General features: G+C 39.1%; 1 protein-coding gene across 1 annotated transcript; it reads right to left on the reverse strand.

Annotated features, from left to right (window-relative positions):
• Nucleotides 1–3,234: 3,234 nt before the first annotated feature.
• On the reverse strand, nucleotides 3,235–17,560 carry LOC120066602 (pituitary homeobox 1-like). Its single transcript, XM_039018025.1, has 5 exons — nucleotides 17,466–17,560; nucleotides 16,095–16,148; nucleotides 6,836–6,985; nucleotides 5,573–5,775; nucleotides 3,235–3,958 (listed from the first exon to the last, which is right to left on the reverse strand). Exons 2-5 carry the CDS (start codon nucleotides 16,138–16,140, stop codon nucleotides 3,410–3,412), a joined length of 948 nt encoding a protein of 315 aa, XP_038873953.1. The 5' UTR covers nucleotides 16,141–16,148; nucleotides 17,466–17,560; the 3' UTR covers nucleotides 3,235–3,409.
• Between the last annotated feature and the right edge of the window lie 5,235 nt (nucleotides 17,561–22,795).

Below are 22,795 nucleotides of genomic sequence, written 5' to 3' on the forward strand. Positions count from 1 at the left end.
AGTACTAATGCAATTAGTAAAATCGGTCACACTACGAAATGTTACTAAATAAACCACAATTCATTCATAATACTGTGAATATATATTTCACAGACATATTGTTGCATTTTTTTTCTGGTTTGTGTGAAATCGTTCAGAATAATATTCAACCAGTCTGCACACCACCAAGGTGAATTGGTTTGGTCTTGACTCTTGGTTGACAGTGTTGGGGGATGGGTAATGTATTGATGCTCGAGTGGCAAATCAACACAAATTTGTTTATATTTGTCTTTGTTACTTTTTTGGGGATATCTTATTTTTGTAAATATATTTTTGGATATTTATATAGTTTTAAATGTTATGATTATTTATTTGTGTTGTTCCAAATGCTGAATGGTGCTTTTTTTGGGTGGGGTGGGGGGGGGGGGGGGGGGGGGTTCACCCAGGGAGCCATACAAGCTAGAACCGCCACTGCGTCCGTGAGGCAGAAATATTGTTTATTTGTTTGTTTTGTGCATAAAGAAATATGGAAACTAAATTGTTTACCACGACACATGGGTTAAGACGCGACTTTGAAGAGCAGCGAGGATGAAGGAGATGATCTGGTCATGATGAACTGGATGGAAGTCATTGTGAAGGAATCGTGCATATGGCTAGTTTATGATCGTGATATTATTTGGAAACATTTACTGTGTGATACACATTGGCCGTTTGGTTTGTCTGAAAACATTTACTACTTGGCCTCGTGTCGATAACGGTTCTTCTTTTACGGCGTTAATAGTCTAACGGTAAAGTCGCCTTCTATTATTTGCTCTGTTTATATGATATGGGAGTAGCCTAGTCTACAATAACATTATTGGATGTGCTGTTGTTATTTATTTCATGGATAAATACAATTGTAAATGAAAATATACATATTTGGTGATACAGGGTTCATTTGATATAGAAACAATATGCACATTTCTTCACTAGAGATGTGTTTCTATCAAATCGACTTGTTGTGGATAAAAGGCTGTGTGTGATGACTTAGTGCACGTAAAAATAACATTTGCGGTTCAATTCAAATGTACCGAATAAAAAAATAGAATTAAAATGGGTTTCCATTGCATTTTCAACTCTACTGGTCGTTTTATAAATCAAATAAAAATAGTTTTATAGCGAATGTGCTCGCTCGCAGATACATTGCGCAAATATATTATAGTACATGACGAGATTATTATGGACAAAAGAGTGAGATTATTTGTACATGTCAAACACGCAACCAAGCATCTACCATCATGTCACCAAAATAAAAACCTCAATATTTATTGGAAAAGTGCCACAAGCTCGTCACCGTGCACTTTCACCACCCTGTGAAGTTCATCATCAATGATTTCATCTGTAGCCTAATAAACGGCATGCTTTCCCGAGTCAAAGTGGGAGAATCACATTACACATCATCTCCTGAATCCAAGTTGATTTTGATAGGATGGTTATTATATCAATATTTCCGCATAAAGGCTTACCACCGCCATTTCTCACGTAAATAATTTTACCTAGACAAAAAGGTCCCATCTTGTTAAGATAGGCTTATTTCGTGTTGTCAACATTTAGATAGTTTACCGACAAAAATATGCTGTGACATTTGTTATCTGACATGTAGCCTACTTTGCATGGAAACCTGGTTAATTAAAGATGACCACTGGGCAAAAACTGGTTGAATCAGCATTTCAACCAAAAAATGTCATGTGATGACGTTGAATCAACGTGGAAAACTGATTGGATTTTCAAAAAGTCACCAACTATGGGAATATCGTATTTTTTTTTACCCAACCTTTAGCCTAAATTCAATGACGTGGTGAAATGTTTGGCTAATTTCACGTTGAATTCACGTTAGTTGACAACTCAACCAAATGTAAATCAAAAACTAGACGTTGAACTGACGTCTGTGCCCAGGGGGATGTTATTTTCTACACAGAATATCATACAAAATGATTGCCAATTCCTTTCTGATTCTGATTTCAGTCACTTCAAACCACCATACTGCTTCAGATTGAAATACTGTCAAAGGTCCTGTCAGACTGATTTGTAAAATACTTTCATAGCCCTAATTAAAAAAGTTCGCCGATCATTTGTAATTATATCACTTTTTTTTTTTTACATGGTCAGGTTTGGGAACCCGTGCTCTAGGGGGGTTTAAATGTGTGCGGGTGAAAATTGGTTTGAGTTGTCATCACTGAAATAATTCATTGAAGGCTATAGATATAGACTATTTACTTTGCACTCCTATCTTTTACTCCATAAACTTGGAACATATTATGTTTTTGTCATGTATACCTTTTCCCTTGTTTAATATCTGAAATGCACTTCTTTCTGCTGTAGTTTATTCAAACATATTACCATAAACACATGAAGTTACTTTTCAATCACCTTTTGAATACAGTATAATGGACTTTGCTTTATCTTACATTATTATCAACTCGTACAAAACACTTTGCACCCAAGTTAAAAATGCAGAATTTCTATTTTAGCAAACAAATAAAACGAAAATACTCCAGACAGAGCATTTAAAAGTAAAGTCACGCTTCAGAAACAGGACACAATTGGGTGGGCCAGTGGCACCCCCTGCATAAACGGTAAAGCACATGAGCATAATAAAAGTCTAAGCTATGTACAATACAATTGTTCTTCTACAGAGTCCGGATATGTCTAGTTATATGTGTTGCACTTTTTTGTTTCTAATCCAAGACCAAGAGTACAGGGTTTAGGCCAGCGTTTACCGAACTGTTTCTAATCCAATACGAAGAGTACAGGGTTTATGCCAGCGTTTACCGAACTGTTTCTAATCCAATACGAAGAGTACAGGGTTTAGGCCAGCGTTTACCAAACTGTTTCTAGTCCAAGACGAAGAGTACAGGTTTAGGCCAGCGTTTACCAAACTGTTTCTAATCCCAGACCAAGAGTACAGGGCCTAGGCCAGCGTTTACCAAACTCGGTCCTCAGGACACCAAGGGGGTTTTGGTTGAATATTTGAATCAGCTGTGTAGTGCTAGGGCAAAAAACTAAACGTGCACTCCTTGGGGTCCCCAGGACCGAGTTTGAGAAACGCTGGCCTCGACCAATACAAGTCACGTTCAAATGGGTTTGAGCCCTCAAAGCAAGTAAGCGAACATGCATAGGAGTCCCTTTGTCTGTTTCTTATGTAGTCTAATGTACAATGTTGCAACGTAACACATCTTCATCATCACTTTTAAATCCCAAAAACATGGACATGTAAATTGTTGTAGCCTACAAGTTAATTGGTAAACACATAGGCTACAAACCGCATAATTCATTTGAAAAATAAATGATTGCAACTAATCCAGTTTAGTTGTCTTTCGCTCCATTCGCAGGTAGGCTAGGCTACTAGGCTTAGAGCTGTCCGCAAATTATTTTCATCACGGCTGATACGTCAGCTGTTGTATTGACAGGCATTAAGGCTAGACCCGGGACTTTGCAACCCACTGTATCCAAAAGTTGGGTGCTGTTTCGATTTCAGTCTCAGGGTCGCAAGGCTAGAGTTACATGTGTCTCTGTATACGCTGTACGGGGAACCAGGAGGCCCATACGGACAGGACGACGAGGACATGGCTGAGTTGATTGTAGCGGTGCCGATGCCGTTAAAATTGCTGATGTTGTTCAGGCCCGCAGTTTGCATTCCCGGTACAGCCGAGTGGCCCATACCTCCGGCCATAGTCATAGAGGAGATGGAGTTAGGAGCTGAGAACATTGACTGGGATGTGAGTGGGCTCATTGAGTTGAAAAAGGCGAAGTTCTTTGTGGACAGATTAGCCGGGGTCAGTCCTTTGTTTGTCCAGTTGTTGTAGGTGTAGGCGGGATACATGTCGTCGTAGGGCTGCATGAGGCCACTGAACTGGGGCAGGTAGCTGTTCTTGCACAGGTCCATTTGCTGGTTGCGTTCACGTTTCCTCCATTTGGCCCTGCGATTTTTGAACCACACCTAAAGATCAAAGACAAAAAGATAACATGTATTCAACATGCGATCTATAACAGAATTATAATGTAATGATAATAACAATAGTTGTGTTATTATGTTATTACTTGTAACATTTATAATACAATCCATAACAGTCAACTAGAAAACATAAAGCCTAGGCTAGGCCTAACAAGGCCTATGAATGATTAAAAAACCTAGAATATATTTTTGCCACAACTTCACAAAATTGTCTCTCTAATGTTTTTATTAGAATAACACTTCGTTTGTACTTTATAATGGAGTCTTAGGGTATATAATTGGAAGTGGGGCTATGTATAGTCTTCCGGGGGGCACACGGTTGTAGGCTAAAGATAAATTGTCCACAAAGACATGAACGATGTGACACCATAAGTTTCGGGCTGCACAGTGGTGGGTTATATTTAGCTCGAAAAGCCTCCTCGTCATTGTGTTTTAGCTGTGGCCTACATCTCGTCGCTCTCACCTCTGCATAGGCACTATGGACAATCAAATTCATCCAAATGTAGGCTTAACCTAGCAGGCTACTGATCGAATTATCATACAATCATTATTATCAATAGTTGCATTATCAATAACCGTGAAGTGTTTGCACGGCCCCTTGCAAGACCGCTGAACAAAATGTTCCAGAAAAAATGTGTTCCTCTTGTGCGTCTATTTTAAGAGTGTGTGTAATTCACTTCTGTTGGATAAGTTAAGGTAAATGTTATGATGTCCTCCTGCTTGGGCGTCAATAAGAGTTTGTGATCCTCTTCGAAATGTTGGAAGTATTCTATAGATGTATGGATAATCATAATATATTAGCCATCAAAAAATGTAAATTAAAATGATATTAGGCGCTAATTGGCCTTATTGTCGACTTCTTGCCAACTAACTAGTGCATTGCTGTTTTGATATGTAGGCTTAAAAGTATTGGTACGTTTACACATGGGACATACGTTAATTGTAGGCCCAAGACACACAAAAAAACTCAAGCTTATCTTGTTTCTTGCCTATCTTGAAATTAAAACACCCGATTTGTTGAGGTGGTTTGGGTTGAATTTTTCAAAAAGGGTTTTCCATAGGCCTAATGTGCAATTACTCGCAAGAACATGTGTATGCATGGCAATATGATATTACTCATTGCACTACACTAAACATTTCTGCTGTAAAACGTTTCTAGAGGAACACGTTACAGTGGATGTGTAGTGAACAATACACATGATAGCAATAATAAGACCTATGTAAAATGAACTGTTGCCGAAATAAATATTCTAAATGAATTGGCGCAGATACTGTAAGTATATATAAAAACACAGTTGATACAATGTCTTCAAAAGTCGATGATACAGTTGTGAAATGCACCCCCCCCCCCCCCCCCCCCCCCCCCAAGATGGAGGGAAATTATAGCGTAAGATCTACCTCATAAAGTTCGTAATCATTGTTAATTATTGCAACGATATCATCCAAGTGGTATTCCAGTGGTGGCTTGAAGTCAGGCAATAAACCCAGAGCAGGTTTAAATGGACAGATTTGTACTTTCATTAATTCACGTCTTTACGGTTTCCCTTTGAATATACGCCCGTTTTAAGCACGGGCCAAAACGCATCTCGACTCACTTACCCTGACTCTGGCCTCGGTGAGGTTGGTCCACACAGCTATTTCCTCTCTCATGCTCATGTCGGGGTAGCGGTTCCGCTGAAAGGTGGCCTCGAGCTCTTGCAGCTGCTGGCTGGTGAAATGAGTCCTCTGCCGCCTCGCTTTCTTCTTTTTGGGGTCATCTGCGTTTCCATCGTCACTTCTGTGTTCTACACTCCTCTCCTTTTCTGCGAAAAACAAACATATAAATTCTGGTTATTGTACTGTAGCTTATACTGAGTCAGACTACTTTGATTTTACACAGAGGGGTGCCACTCACCCAAATGTTTTCTGTACAATCTCATCTCATGAGTCTAGAAACAGTATGTACGAAACGCATGTGTAATTTTTTAACAAATGGTTTATTTCTGCAGCAGAAAAGCATACTATATCTGGCAGGGTGATCCTAGCCTTGTTTGAAGTGTCCGTAAATCACTAAAGTAAATGTCGACTTTCAAAAGTCTGTAAGGCCTACAAAGACCACCAGTAGGCTATCACGGTCGTCAAACATGAACAGATTTGCTCGGGGTTCAATATTGATTCTTTTAGACGCTCTGTTAAGAATGAATCGGCATAAACTTAGAACGTTGCTTTTGTTGCAACGTCTGTCCAGTCTTATCTAGAGTTCATTATCTTGTCCGTGCGTGTCTTTAAAAGAACGCCTTCATTTCATACCTTTAAAAAAGCTAGACGTACGAAGGGCAATATTTATTTTTAAGAAAGATCAGTTTAAAACAAACTAGCCATATTGTAGATGCTGAATGCATTGTCTAGCCCTATTCTTCGTAGGCTTACGTCTTATTATCTATTTAGGATTAGGTATATATATTGACATCGTACAACTGATGAGGAGGAGTGGAATATAAAAGACCAAACATTCGGCAGGAGCACTATTAAAATATAACTTCAAACAATTATTGTAACTCCTAAATGTCATTTGTTTAAATATGCCGAAAATATTCGATTTGATCAAACTGCAAACTTATTGTTATCAAAGTGGGCCTACTAAAACACGACAATTGAAGTTATTTATTTCATTCACAGAAGGTGCTTTGTGTTTCGAATATATTTGTAATTGCTCAATGCTTTGGACAAAGTTGTAAGCTACGTGAGTTTCTCTTAATATCGAATACATTACACACACACACGTAGCTTTTTAGCCTTTAATGTTTAACACAAAAAAATGTATGTTGTATAGCCTACCTAGCAATTATGAGAGTATGCAATGTCATTACACCGTTAATGTACCTGTTACTTCAGTATCTGATGACTCGCTGCTTGAGTTCTCCAACGTTTCTCGCGTGTTGTTTGCAGTTCTCGGCAAGTGAAACGTAGAGGACATGTCGCGCGTCGGCGGGGGTCTCACGGTCTCTGCGATTCTGTCCAAATTCATTCCACCTTGAAAATAATGTTGCCGTATTAAAAAGAAGTATTAAATCCTGTATATACGAGCTTTCTCAAACTTCAACATGGGTGTTCAGATTTCCATCTGTAGCCAAACACTTGCCATTGCAAGAATAAAAAAAAAAATGATTTTCATGAATTTGTTCTCCAGATAAACAGACTCTTTTCCTCGCAAGCAGTGACAGCCTAATGCTTTCAGATTCCGCTGGTGGGGATATGCCCGGTGTGGGGGGGTCAAGGGGGCGAGGGGGGGGGGGGGGGGGGGGGGGGATTGGGGCGGGGGTTGGGGAGGGGGGTATCCCAGCGGAGCGCATGAGGCAACCGCAAGTTACGTTGCCTTAGAAAGTTTGGAAGAAAATGGGCCCTTTATTCAGGCATGTTTGAAATATGCTCCAGCGCAATGGAACGGCCCTGCAGCAGGGTGCCCTTAGTTAACTTAGAGCCTACACACGCAATTTATATCTCGTATATGAACTGAGCTCAATAAACGTTTGCATATGGGCCTGCCTTGTTATTTTCAAGGCTAAACATATATGGAAAGTAGGCTACCTAATTTATAATTTAGCAGCCTACGTATATGAAACAATGACACTGCTGCAAAATATGCCGTAGCCCTAATAGTCTATCAGTTCATGTGTGGGGACGATTTGATGAGGTTTATTGTCAGGCCTTCTAAACATTCACCTAAAAAAAGGTGAGGCAGACCTTGTGTCAAAAGAATGAAGTGGTGTGTGTGTGTGTGTGTGTGTGTGTGTGTGTGTGTGTGTGTGTGTGTGTGTGTGTGTGTGTGTGTGTGTGTGTGTGTGTGTGTGTGTGTGTGTGAAATAATTGGCGCCTGATGGTTGGTCAGAGATGGACAGAGATAAAACGTCACATCACACAGTTATGAGCCCGGCCACTTGATTCCAATCTTGAATTAAATTCACAAAAATAGATTGTCTGTTATTCATTTAAATATATTTAAATATTACATTTCGACCTCAGTGTTCCCTATGTTGGCCTTGTTTTGTTTTTGTTTTTAAGGAGAAAGGCTCTATATTATATTCTAGACCTATTGACAGTAGCATATTTTCCCGTAATTTAAGTGAAATGTCTGTCACTCACTGTAGCGTTAAAACAAATGGAAAATAGTAAACCATGCTAGGAAATCAACACCATTATCAATCACTTAAACAATAAAAACAATATGCAAACACAATGCAAACTCGTTTTGAGTTGAATGACAAAGAATGAAGACAAGGCGCGCACAGTGTCAAAATCCTGGATTTGCATAAACATATCTGCAACTATTATTTGGTTTTGGATGATTTTATGGTCCCAATAACATGCAGTATTACAATTACATTGGCCAGGTATTTTGTTTTAGGCATTGCGCACGGTCTCCAAGCCTTGTTGCAAGCGCAAGAGCTAAGCGTTTTAGACTATTGTAGGCATCAAAATAAATAAATCACAGCACGTTTTTGGAATTATTCTGCAGTTTTTACCTGATTAAGTACAATTCCATTGAAAATGAATGTTGAAATCTCAATTTATAGGCATATTCCTGAAATGTAGGTTGAAAATGAGGATGAGGCTGTCGCTGCTTCCTGTTGACGATACATTTTGATAAATAGTCCAATTTCAAAACACAGTTTTCACGTGTCAGATAACGTATTTTTTTAAACGAGCACCATATAAACTGCACACGCACCAAAACCCCTGTTGTTTTCACAATTGGCAACAAATCACTCATATCGATTAGGGGGGAAATCAGGTTGTAGGCCAATGCGCTGTTGAAATTCCAAAACTCAAAAACCACATGGACACTGGATATACAGTATTTTTTACATTACTGGTTCAAGGACAACCTGCAGAAGACAGTTCATTTTGTAACGGGTTTCCCCAACATAAAAAGAAATGCAACACTGTTTTTGTCAATCACACATATATTGATTATCACCTTGAAATCAATAGAACGAGAGGGAGGAGGTTACACGTCCTGTTAAAACAAACGAACACAGCTCAAAAACCACACGGAATAGAGAATCATGTGAATCACGTTGTCCTCTAAACATTAGAGGTTAGAGAACAACGTGGAAAGATACCTAGCTACTTTTGGAATTGTTGCATTTTGATTCAAATGGGTCACCAACGCAGTGCGTACACTTTTATTTTTGTTAGTCACTTCCATCGATATCATCTTGAAATAAATGGTACAGGGGGCAACGTTTGGGGTGTATGCGCTGTTTAAACTAACACTATTCAAACGCCACATGGAATCTGAGAATACTTTTTACATGACTGGTTAGAAGAGAATTTGTTGAAGACATGTCAGATGGAGATTCGAGGAGGCTGCCGAAACTGGACAGAAACAAAACAGTTTTAACCAACGAATCACGACCCGGCATAGGATGTCAACACTGACAAGGTTTGGCTATTATTTAAGTGATAGTTTGACTCTCAAACCAGTGTAGGCCTATTGGTGTGCTGCCATCGACTGTTATAAAAAGAGCTCACCGAATGTTCTGTGCAATTTAGTTTAAACATTATAACGGCGTTCAAAATCCTGCAATGGAGAGGCATGTTTAACACAATCAACGGTCCCAAACCAAATATAGTTCATTAAAATTATTATTATTATTAAATTATTAATCTGTTTAAAGAAATCGATGTAATGTATTCGTGATGACTGTGAACTTGTATATTAACATCATGAATCTGAAGCAAAAATTGTATGTAGTGAAATTGCGAGCGTGTGTAATGTAGTAACACAAACTGTCCACATTTGGGAAATTGGCGTAATATAAAGTTCACATGACAAAAAAAATCTGTATTATAATTTAGAATGATAGTAAATGAAGCACACTCAAAGTGTTTTACAACAATGACATTCACTTTTGACTACTTTAACCATGGAGAGAGTTTTAATATACTCCTAAGCAAAATGGAATGTGCGTTCTAGACTAGAGCTTCCCCCAACCATAGGGTCATGGCTAGAAGATTTCCAGCTTTTGTCAAATGAACGTCAAAAGTTATTATTTTTGCATTTTATGTTGCATTTTAGCTAACCTTAACCCAAACCCCTTTCCTAACCTTAACCCAATTATCCTAACCTGCTACGTTAATGATCCTAACCTGCTGAGTAAGTTCTCATAACCAGCTACTAAAATTCAAATCTGATGTTAATTTGGCAAAAACTGGATCCCTTCTAGCCATGACCCTTCCGTTCCCCTTCCATAGTGACTGGCCAGCAGCCTGAACCTTTGACGTTCCGATTCATTTCATGACATTTACTTTTGGCATGAGACCCTGTCGAACTGGAAAGAGTCCCTTAAGGGTCTTTCAAAAGACAATTGTGGAACCTTTCAACAATCACTTACTTTTTCATTAATTTGTTCAGGTTCCTCGCCATGCTTAATGCAATGTTGTTTTTATGTAGGCTATTGAACCTCTTTGGAAAATGAGTTTTCTTGACCATTGAATGCACGCCATGCTTTCATCCGGAAGTAGGTCTACGCTCATACCTTATCAATAAAACAACTGAATCATATACATCAACGAAGTATAAGGCATCTGCCTTATTGGTGCGTCCACTCTCAAGGCTGTGAATTGGGGTCAATTGAAGTTAAATTTCCCATTATCTAGAAACAAAACATTTTTCAATTAATGTAGGTATTGCCTTTCAACTGTCAAACCCTGGTAAAGGGAAGAACTGAGCCAGCAACATAAAATCAAGAGGAACACCCATGCCACACAAACATCTCAGCGAATTAAGAGGTCTAAACTATTCAGAAACCAATCTCTAACGGTTCAAAACAAGTCAAATGTGAGTTGCCGTGAAATCGAACATGTTCGAGGGCGCCTCGAAAGTCTCAGTAGGGGGTCCTCGCGGTGAAGTGGTTTGAAGAGAGGGGCGGCAGGTAGCCTAGTGGCTACAGCGTTGGACCAGTAACCGAAAGGTTGCACGAGGAAATTAACCCACTGTGCCTAGGCCGTTATTGAAAATAAGAACTTGTTCTTAACTGACTCGCCTAGTTAAATGAAGGTTATGCACAATCAAATGAATGTTTGCCTGTGTGTGTTAGAGATGCTCATCATAAATAATTACCAACAGAGATGTAGTCAGCATCCTTTTGCGCTTTGGCTCCTAGCCTACGTCAGAGGCAGGACTGTTAGTGTTATCTTATTGACAATTTACATCATAGGCCTAATCTGTTGATATTTTTGCAAATACATTGGTGCTGAACGTTCTTATTGGCCTTCATGCGCGTGTCGTTGGCTCGTCTGATAATGCGTTTTCAAATATATGGCACTTGCCACTTGCGGAGGGGATGGTTTACAAAACCCTTTTCATCCACCAAGACAGGTTAAAGGGCAGTAGCAATATAAACAGTCATCTTTTTTCGGAGGACTGAAAATAATCTCAACGATCGTCGTTAATCACAAACCAAACCAAACATTATTTTTTATCGTGTCCTTTTTGTCTTAGTAAAAAAAAAACACTGAAGGGGCAACGAAAACACTGGGTCTCGAATATAATCGGACACCGTGCGTAACTGGAAAAGGCTATGGACTTAATGACATTATTGATTTAGCGATCATCACATCTCCGCAATCTGGAGTGGATAGTTGGTCCAAGGCCGTGTGACCCATTCCCGATAACCACCCGGACATTTGAACAAATGTTTCATTCGAAATGGCTCCATCATCACACTCACGAATTAATGGCTATTACTTTGTACCATGTTGCTTCAGTCTGATTTAGATTCATTGACGTTACATCACTCTTGCCTCGTGTTCTCTTCAATAGCCTATAGGCCATGCAAGTAAAAAGTTATGTTACGTCCTCATCAATATTTTACGTATGCTGAGTGGCGATTTTAGCATGTAAATCTTGGTGGGGCAAAAAAAAAAGAAAGTGGGATGCATGCCAGCAAAGCCACAACAAAACCCGAAACAATACGTTAATTGCACTATAACGGTGACAAACGGTGCCCACAAACGGTTAGGGCCTACATAAAGATTTCCCAACAGCAGAGTCCCAACAGCAGTCCCAACACCTTACCAGTGCTACACCTGGCTATCAGCAGAGCCTTGTCTGGCAGCGAAACAGTTAATTCAGCCTCATTTACTGCCTTAATTAATAATCATAGCTGATGTGTCTGACTTGCTTAAACACATATGGTTTCCACTGACAATTGAGATGTACAAACTATAAGGGGACAAACGTGGATAAGAGGCAATATGTAATTTCGATTAAGACATTAATGAGCGAGCTAGGACAGAAGTAGTCAATATAACTATTTGTTCAGCCCTTTTGAAATAAACAACCACATAATTCAGAACATGGGCCGTTCTTACGGTGTTCTCCCTCTACACCAAGTAGAACCGTAGGATAAATAAAGGGGACATATAAGCAGACAATGAAAGCTCTTACAATATTTGATGATTACATTTCTCTAACACGGGTTACTACATGCACCACCAAGTCAGAAAGGTAGGCGAAATTAAGAGGGGAAAATACACAAAATTAGGCACATGGGTTACTAATAGCTTACTACACAACATACACTTAGTATTACTTTCTTAGCTAAAGTACACATATCTCCCTGGCATATCACATCATTTACGCAGCAGCATACAATACATTTTTGGACTCAAATTATTGTGCTGTGATCACATGAAGGTGGTGCAGCAGTCCTTAATGGGCAAATTTTGTCATCAAACTTTGTCCTCAAAGTCTGGCATTCTCTGGATTTATGGTGCTTTCAAGACAACTGGGAACGCGGAAATAAACAAGGTCGAATCATGAGGACATCAGTGATCTTCAGGTCGTAGCTCTAAAATAGAGGCCAGAGTTCCAGATTTACAATGCCAAGTTGGATGACCGTTCAAAACGTATTTTCCCAGTCAGAGCTCGTTTTTTTTTCAAGCTCCTAGTTGTCCTGAAGTCACTGAAGTCAGATTTCCCAGTTTCCAAGTTAACAGTTGTTTTGAGCTTGGCACAAATCATGCTTCATTGACAACATGGCCAATGTTGAATGTTTATAATTTTAAGCTTGGAAAAGAGACCCTTAATCGCAGATTTGGGACCTTACAGTGATTTGGGACCACACTCTGAATACATGGCTAGTGATTGCTTTGCAATGCTGATTACTTCCAATACACTCATTGTTGAATTTGCGATTTCCAACTTGTTGTGTAATGTTTATGTCCAATGGCCGATGAGCGCCGATATGTTTTATCTATAATTTCGATAATTTTTTTATCCATTATTTCTATTCATATGACAACGATTAAAAAGGATTTGCCAGTTGAATGTCGACTTGAAAGTATGATGTCAGTCTAATCAAAGCTACTGTAGATATAACGGGATTTGGCGTCATTTTATCTGTGGCCAATGACCTTGAGCCTTCTTGGATGGGCACTTCTAATGTAACTCTATGGCAGCACCCAAGGGCCTTACATTTTCTAGCTCTACCCTCAGACTTGGCGGTGACGTAGTGTCCCCATGAGTGACAGAACACTGAGCCAATCATGGCACAACTAGAGAACATTAACAACCCCTACGCTGGCTGCCGCACCACCACAGAAAGCACTAAGTTAGGCTGAAACACCTGCAGTTTGGAGCTGAAAGCAAAAAAGAGACGATGTTTGTATGCAGCTTTAATAACTCAATTATTACTATTATAATTTTTGTAATTGTTTGCAAACTGATATGTGAAACGTATTAATGCCAAAATAACATGCAAAACAGGCAAGCACCCCCAAGAAATATATATGCAATATATACAGTTGAAGTCGGAAGTTTACAAACACCTTAGCCAAGCATATTAAACTCAGTTTTTCACAATTCCTGACATTTAATCCTAGTAAAAAATCCCTGTCTTAGGTCAATTAGGATCACCACTTTATTTTAAGAATGTGAAATGTCATAATAATAGTAGAGAAAATGATTTATTTCAGCTTTTATTTCTTTCATCACATTCCCAGTGGGTCAGAGGTTTACATGCACTCAATTAGTATTTGGTAGCATTGCCTTTAAATTGTTTGACTTGGGTCAAACATTTTGGGTAGCCTTCCACAAGCTTCCCACAATAAGTTGGGTGAATTTTGGCCCATTCCTCCTGACAGAGCTGGTTTGTAGGCCTCCCTGCTCGCACACACTTTTTCAGTTCTGCCCACACATTTTCTATGGGATTGAGGTCAAAACTTTGTGATGACCACTCCAATAACTTGACTTTGTTGTCCTTAAGCCATTTTGCCACAACTTTGGAAGTATGCTTGGGGTCATTGTCCATTTGGAAGACCCATTTGCGACCAAGCTTTAACTTCCTGACTGATGTATTGAGATGTTGCTTCAATATATTCACGTGATTTTCCATCCTCATGATGCCATCTATTTTGTGAAGTACACCAGGTCATTATGGCCAAACAGTTCTATTTTTGTTTCATCAGACCAGAGGACATTTCTCCAAAAAGTACGATCTTTGTCCCCATGTGCAGTTGCAAAGCGTAGTCTGGCTTTTTGATGGTGGTTTTGGAGCAGTGGCTTCCTTGCTGAGCGGCCTTTCAGGTTATGTCGATATAGGACTCGTTTTACTGTAGATACAGATAGTTTTGTACCTGTTTCCTCCAGCATCTTCACAAGGTCCTTTGCTGTTGTTCTGGGATTGATTTGCACTTTTTGCACCAAAGTACATTCATCTCTAGGAGACACTCCTTCCTGAGTGGTATGACGGCTACATGGTCCCTTGGTGTTTATAGTTGCGTACTGTTGTTTGTACTGATGAACATGGTACCTTCAGGTGTTTGGAAATTGCTCCCAAGGATGAACCAGACTTGTGGAGGTCTACAATTTTTTTTCTGGGTTCTTGGCTGATTTCTTTTGATTTTCCCATGATGTCAAGCAAAGAGGCACTGAGTTTGAAGGTATGCCTTGAAATACATCCACAGGCACACCTCCAATTGACTCAAATTATGTCAATTAGCCTATCAGAAGCTTCTAAAGCCATGACATCATTTTCTGGAATTTTCCAAGCTGTTTAAATGCACAGTCAACTTAGTGTATGTAAACTTCTGACCCACTGGAATTGTGAGTGAAATAATCTGTCTGTAAACAATTGTTGGAAAAAGTACTTGTGTCATGCACAAAGTAGATGTCCTAACTTGCCAAAACTATAGTTTGTTAACAAGAAATTTGTGGAGAGGTTGAACGAGTTTTAATGACTCCAACCTAAGTGTATGTAAACTTCCGACTTCAACTGTATATATATTTATATATTTATATGTATATAATTTGTTTTTAGCTAAAAATGTGGGGCTCAAAACAGACTGCCCTGAATTACTGGTCGCCACTGCGTATGTCTATGGCTTAAATGGACTGATCAGACATGGGAAAACATGCGAAAGCACGACAATAACTTACAGAGATCTATGATCGGTCAATGATTTCCGTCCACATGTATTTCTGTGATACTGCGTAATTAGGCAGAATAAAAGTGTATTCAAACACACGGTTTTAACGAATAGTCTAGACCTGATTTATTTAATATATTCTTGGCAAATACCTACCAGAAATCTGTAGGCTATGCAAACCACAAGAATAAATTGAACGGGTATCTTCGCTAATGTTTGCGCATAAGGGCTATATCCTATCTAAAAGGCCACCCTTGCCCTGATATTTAATTACCAGTGTAATTTACATTTACGCAATCAACTAGTTATTTTATCATTGAATGGATGTAGCCTAGTCAAACAATTGAAGTAGCCGCTTTTGCCGCAGTAAGGCAGCATACAGACAAAATATGTCTGTCATGTGACAAATCCCTCATAACGAAGCATGAACCTCGAAGATTTCCAGATGCGCGATGCATATAACCCGAGAATACTAGCCTATGGGTATGATGAAGGCTCTATTATGCATGCATAGGCTGTCAATGGAGCATAAAAAAACTATTCTCAGCACCATGTTCGTTTATAAGCTGCTTGTTAACTGACATTGCGTTGTGGTGGCATATATTATAGTATTTGCCCAGGCTTTATGAATGCATAATAAACCATGTTTGACCAGTAAAATGTTACAAAAGTCTAAAAGAAGTAACGGTCAAGCATGCAGTAATACCTGTATTTCCGCAAGGGGTTACATTCTTCGACAAAACAAGTTCCATTTAGATGCCTGAAAAACAAAATAACAATGTACATTCACCATCATATTATTTACACAGGGTCGTCATTGTAACCTTCTCATCTGTAGCCTATTGACAAATTCACTTTAATCAGGGATAATATTGGCCTATAGCATTGGCTCCACTGAATAGCGTTTACGCACGTTTCCTTTTGCTTAGTAGAAATGAAAATATAACGACACAAATTCGTGCACAACTTGTGAAATACGCTCAATAATAGAGTCTTGGCTGAGTCTTTGGCCACACTTATTCATAATAATAGAGTCCCTTTTGGCTGAGTCTTTGGCTACACTTATTCAAAATAATAGAGTCCTTTTTGGCTGAGTCTTTGGCTACACTTATTCATAATAATAGAGTCCTTTTTGGCTGTCTTTGGCTACACTTATTCATCCATTGGAATTATGCTGAAGTTTTAAAAGAGTCAGAGATACCGTTGCAAAAGTTGATCTTTAACGTGATGTAAACACATAACCTCTTTTATCTTCACACACACACACACACACACACACACACACACACACACACACACACACACACACACACACACACACACACACACACACACACACACACACACACACACACACACACACACACACACACACACACACACACACTGTCAGATTAGTAACATAATAGGAGTACATTCACTGATTAAGAGGTATTTTTTATTACATCCTCTTATGATATGAGGTTGTATTTCTTCTGACAACTCACCTCTCATGTAATATTGTTATTTCTCAAACGTCTTCTAGTCGGAGCCTATTGTCATCCATGTACTCATTCATAAAAACATTATTCAATTCAACATTTTATCGCAACACCCCACCTATATTCCCTGCCAAGGTTTGTAATCTTCTCCTACAAAAGCCAATGCATGCCCATGCGTAATACTCAAAACACAGGAGGTTGGTGGAACCTTAATTGGGGAGGACGGCTCTTGGTAATAGCTGGAGCGAAATCGGTGGAATGGTATCAAATACTTCAAACATATGGTTTGCATGTGTTTGATGCCATTCCATCTGCTCCGTTTCAGCTGTTATTGTGAGCCGTCCTTCCCTCAAAAGCCTCCACTGGCTCGAAGCCTATGCATCCTCCACTTGACATAGACCGGAGAGGCCTTGTACACTTGGACACAATAAGAGCATGCAATCCGAGTCACTGTCTTATAATTTGGGGGGACCAAGTGGCGCAGCGTTCTAAGGCACTGTATCGATTTAACTGACTTGCCAGATTAAATTAAAAAAAATACAAATTAACACATACCAAGGCATATATTTTCCGCACAACTCGAATAGCCTACTCACCAGTTAATTCCCAGAAAATAAACAAACAAATCTTTACTATGTCCCCATGCAGGTGTGAAATAGATCCACGTAAGTGCGGGCATATGCTGTGTCCAAGTACGCGCTTTGGTAGCTTCTCTGCGTCGCTTCGTGTTTTCTTCTGGAGACCTTTCTCTTGTCCCGGTGACGTCACGGCGGCGAACCACACGACAGCAATGCGCATTTAGCCTACGGTGAGGAGATGTGCAAGCAGCTGATCTTTTTGAAGGCTGAGAAAACCCTAAACAAATGGTTTTGAATATCAATATGTTTCGTGAATTCCTTTGATTTTTTTTTGTATTTCTGGTGGAGAAGATATAGGCTATAGCCAATAGCCTTCCTCGACATGGGGAAAATAGGGTTTATTTTGTATAGGCTTTCTAGCCTACTCTACATTTTGAACAAAATACTAACAATATAACATATGCAAGCACTTAAAATGCATTTTGGAAAGATAATATAATGTAAAAAATCTATTTATAGTTTTAGGGCTGTTTTCTTTTCTTATTTCGCTCGGTTCGGGTAGCTATAGTTCCATTAGAATTGCGCATTAAATAACAATTCTCACTGAAAATGAATTATGCTTCCAGCACATGCACGTATTGCTTTAAAAGCTTCATTTATCATTTGCGACTATTTAAACCACATTTTATTACACGACATTTACCCTCCTTTTCAAACCAGTTGCAAACGTTAAGGTACATACTAATAAGGTACACGGCCATTAAATAGGTTTTTCATTTGATTTAACTTGTTCACAATGCAAAATGTCATAACGCATGCAGCTCATCATTTCCCTTTTAAATACATTTTCATTTTTATGAATGAGCCACTGGTATTTGTATGCCTATGTGAATTTACCCTCAACATTTCTTTAGGCAGCCTATATTCTCATCAGTATAGCAGAAAATAAACATTTGCTCAGCATTAATGCTAGAACAGAATTTTGGCTCCCGAGTGGCGCAGCGGTCTAAGGCACTGCATTTCAGTGCAAGAGGTGTTACTACAGTCCCTGGTTCAAATCCAGGCTGTGTCACATCTGGCCGTGATTGGGAGTCCCATAGGGCGGTGCACAATTGGCCCGGGGTACGCCGTCATTGAAAATAATCATTTGTTCTTAATTAACTGACTTGCCTAGTTAAATAAAGGTTATATTTTACGAAGCTCGGCTATTGTCAGCAGCCTGCTGTCTAGCCTTATAAGCTATACACGTATTCATGTTCTTTATGAAATGATTGCTATTATACATTTTCAAAGTATTTAAAAGAACATATTAAATGTAGCCCAATGAAAGGTAATAACTCGTTTATTTATTAGGCATTAAGAGCAGAGAAACCTGTTTTGAATTTGAAATAAATATTAACACAGGCCTAATTAATGAATCCTTATACTGGTTGTATGTATAGGCTAATTTGACTAATCTGCCAGTATCTCCTGTTTAGATTAATAATCGAAATCAAAAGAATATCGGGAAAAAAACCGTTTGAGTCATTTTACTATCGAGTATATGGGCTAATAGACCTTGTTACATGTGTACACTGGAGTGGAGGCATGGCTAGTTGGGGTGAGGATCCCCTGTCTAAAGATTCAAACCGGAAACTTTTTGAGATGGGAGGGTTTCAATTTTTAACCTTTTTAATAATATACTGTGGCGTTGGCAGCCTATCAGATTGGAGGCGTGGCTTCAGATAGTTATTTCTGGTCCCCCATTAGCATAAATGTCATTCCTGTTCATTATGTTATGTTTGTATACTGCAAAGTAAAATGTTGATTGAATGTTTATGCATATTACATGTTCTAATATGGTATTATCTTTGCTGGTACATACACTATTAAAGTGGTAACTATTCCAACTTTGGTATTTGCAGACAGTAGGCTCTACACCACCGTTAGCCTTATTGAAGCTACAAAACTGTCATCATTCAACCTTAACATGTGATGACAATACAACAGAAAAGATGAACAGGAATGACATCTACTCTAAAGGGTGGCCAAATTATTATTATTTTTTATAACTCCAGGGTTCCTCGAAGAACCAGTTGCAACGTTAAACCATTTAGGGGATATTTTGTGATTTTGGCAATTATCTACTTCCCCAGAGTCAGATGAACTTGTGGATACCATTTTTATGTATCCGCGTGCAGTTTTCAAGGAAGTTGCTAACTAGCGTTAGTGCAACGACTGTAAGTCTATGGGTATCTGTTAGCATGTATGGCTCATGAAACTAACTCTTCATACTAGACACAGATACATAAAAATGGTATCCACAAGTTTATCTGACTCTGGTGAAGTACAGTAGATGAAGGGCATCATTGCCAAATTCTCGAAGTATCCCTTTAAAGGTTCCTCCAAGAACCCCTTAATTACTTATTCAGGCTAGGGTCTATTTTTCTCCACTTCCTGTCTGACTGACATGCCCAAAGTAAACATCCTGTTGCTCAGGCTCTGATGCATGTAATTGGTACCATTGGAAAGAAGACACTCTGAAGTTTGTAGAAATGTTAAAATAATGTAGGAGACTATAACACAATATATATAGTAGGAGAAAATCCAAAGACAAACCAACCGGAATGTTCTTTTTTTGAGAGCCCATGCTCTTACAATGGAAAGTATAGGGGCATATCCAAATCCAGCTCCCAGATTGCAAATCCTATGGCTTCCACTAGATGTCAAAAGTCTTTGATCAAGGTTTCATGCATTTTTCTTCCAAAACCAGGAAGAATAATGAGTTTTAGTACTGGGACTCAGAGTTGGAAATCAGTCTGTGTGTGCGATGAAGAGGACTCGCACGTGCTAATATCGCTTTCCTATTTTACATACTTCTTTCCGTATGAAATATTATAGTTTAATTACATTTTAGGGTACCTGAGGATTAGATAGAAACGTATTTTGACTTGTTTTAACAAATTTTAGCGGTAGCTTTCTGGATTCCTTTCTCTGCATGTTGAACGAGTGGATTACTCAAATCGATGGCGCCATCAACTTTTTGGGATATAAAGAAGAACTTTAACTAACAAAACAACACTACATGTTATAGCTGGGACCCTTTGGATTGCAAATCAGAGGAAGATTTTCAAAAAGTAAGTGAATATTTAATTGCTATTTGTGAATTTATGAAACCTGTGCTGGTTGAAAAATATTTTGATGTGGGGCGCTGTCCTCAAACAATCACATGGCATGCTTTTGCTGTAAAGTCTATTGTAAATCAGACAATGCAGTTAGATTAACAATAATTTAAGCTTTTAACTGATATGAGACACTTGTATGTACCTAAATGTTTAATATCCATCATTTATTTGAACTGCGCCCCCTCCAATTTCAACGGAAGTTGTCGACAGGTGTCCCGCTAGCAGGACGCCTAGACGTAAGAAGTTTTTAACTAACCGAAGATGCAAATATGAACCATTGACTAGTAATCTCTATCGACTAGCATCTTTAGGGTCCCACTAGTCACCACAAATTCTAAGAGTGTACCTCATTCAGAAATCGGAATAAATTGGAGCTAGTGAGCTTTCATAAGCCGATTGTGCATTTTCTTGAAAGCAATCCAAACTCAAATGTGTACATTTATGCTATCGAATAGTGAGGGCATACAGCAATTACTTGAAATAATTGTTTATAGCTCAAGACTATATGCCTACATGTGCGGATCTGTAATCACATAAAATAATTAGGGCTATTTATTAGTGAGTCCGCCAGATCAGAGGCAGTAGGGATGACCAGGGATGTTCTCTTGATAAGTGTGTGAATTGGACCATTTCCCTGTCAAATTTTAACGAGTACTTTTGGGTGTCAGGGAAAATGTATGGAATAAAAAGTACATTATTTTCTTTAGGAATGTAGTAAAAGTAAAAGTTGGAAAGAATATTAATAGTAAAGTACAGATACCCCATAAAACTACTTAAGTAGTACTTTAACATATTTTTTACTTAAGTACTTTACACCACTGGCTATGCATGAACCAAAGCACGCTCTGTGAGAACACTTCCAGGAGGATTAGGCCAGAGCTCTTGGGACGAGGGAGTCCCTCCAGGACAGAAGGGGAATAGAGAAGCACAACCATTTCTAATTCTGTCTCAATAGTAGACCTCCTCACTCTATTCTCACATCTGCATGAACGACTGATTTTTTTAGGAGCGTTGGGTTACTCTGTGCAAAATGGACGTGCCGACACTTGCGCCGTACAATGACGTAATCCATAGATAATTCCACGGGACCTCGAGTTGCCGTTTGTAGCAGCGCTTGTCTTTAGCGTCACACAACTCAAGTGATTACCTTTACACTCCACATCGTCACCATAAGCACATAACCCTTCAACTTCCTATTTCTGTGCCTGGCGTTGATTTGCATAATGATAATGTGTCAATAACATATCAAAACATATCAGATCAGGTTTTCTTTGATTTTATATTTCGTTTTGGATGATGGATTGCCCTGGCACATGTAGCCTATATTGATGATGCTACTACTACTACTACTACAAGCCTACTACTACTAGTACTACTAATACTAATGATAACTGTTATTATTAATATTATTACTAGCTTATATTTTCCTAGTGCCTGGCAATAAGCAGTAAAATTAACCTAGAAAACTTTCTGATATACTTTCCCTGTAGAAATATGAACAAAGAATGACCCATCCAGTATTTGACCCTGTGCAGTTTGTACGCAACTGTGGTCAGCCAGACAATGGTGTGTGTATATTTGTCTACCTGTCAGACACGCATTGCAAAATGATGAGTCCTGTGACATATAACTATAATTAAGCAGCAAATGCAGTAATTACGCAGTGACTGGGAGGTAAGTGCTACTCTGGAGGTGAAACAGTGTGTGTGTCCCAAATGGAACCATATTCCTTTTTATAGTGCACTACTTTTGATCAGAGCCCTATGGGAGCCTTATGGGCCCTGGTCAAAAGTAGTGCACTTTATAGGGAATAGGGATCCATTTGGGACAGACACAGTGCATTCATCTCCTCTCCTGTGTGAATAGATAGAGGATTTAGCCCATTTGGTGTGGTGGCTGGAACCAGCCCTGCTGTTGCCTGACTTCAGGTGGTGGTTGTGACCCCATGAAGTATATAGGTTTTGTCAATAACAGAGCTAGTCATACACACTCCAGAAGTAGACTACATAACAAGCTGCACCCCATAGTCTGTGTGTGTGTCTGTGTGTCTGTGTGTGTGTGTGTGTGTGTGTGTGTGTGTGTGTGTGTGTGTGTGTGTGTGTGTGTGTGTGTGTGTGTGTGTGTGTGTGTGTGTGTGTGTGTGTGTGTGTGCGTGCGTATGTGTGTGTCAACATATATTACACT

Source organism: Salvelinus namaycush, chromosome 21 (genome assembly GCF_016432855.1).
Source record: "Salvelinus namaycush isolate Seneca chromosome 21, SaNama_1.0, whole genome shotgun sequence".
Classification (NCBI taxonomy): domain Eukaryota; kingdom Metazoa; phylum Chordata; class Actinopteri; order Salmoniformes; family Salmonidae; genus Salvelinus; species Salvelinus namaycush.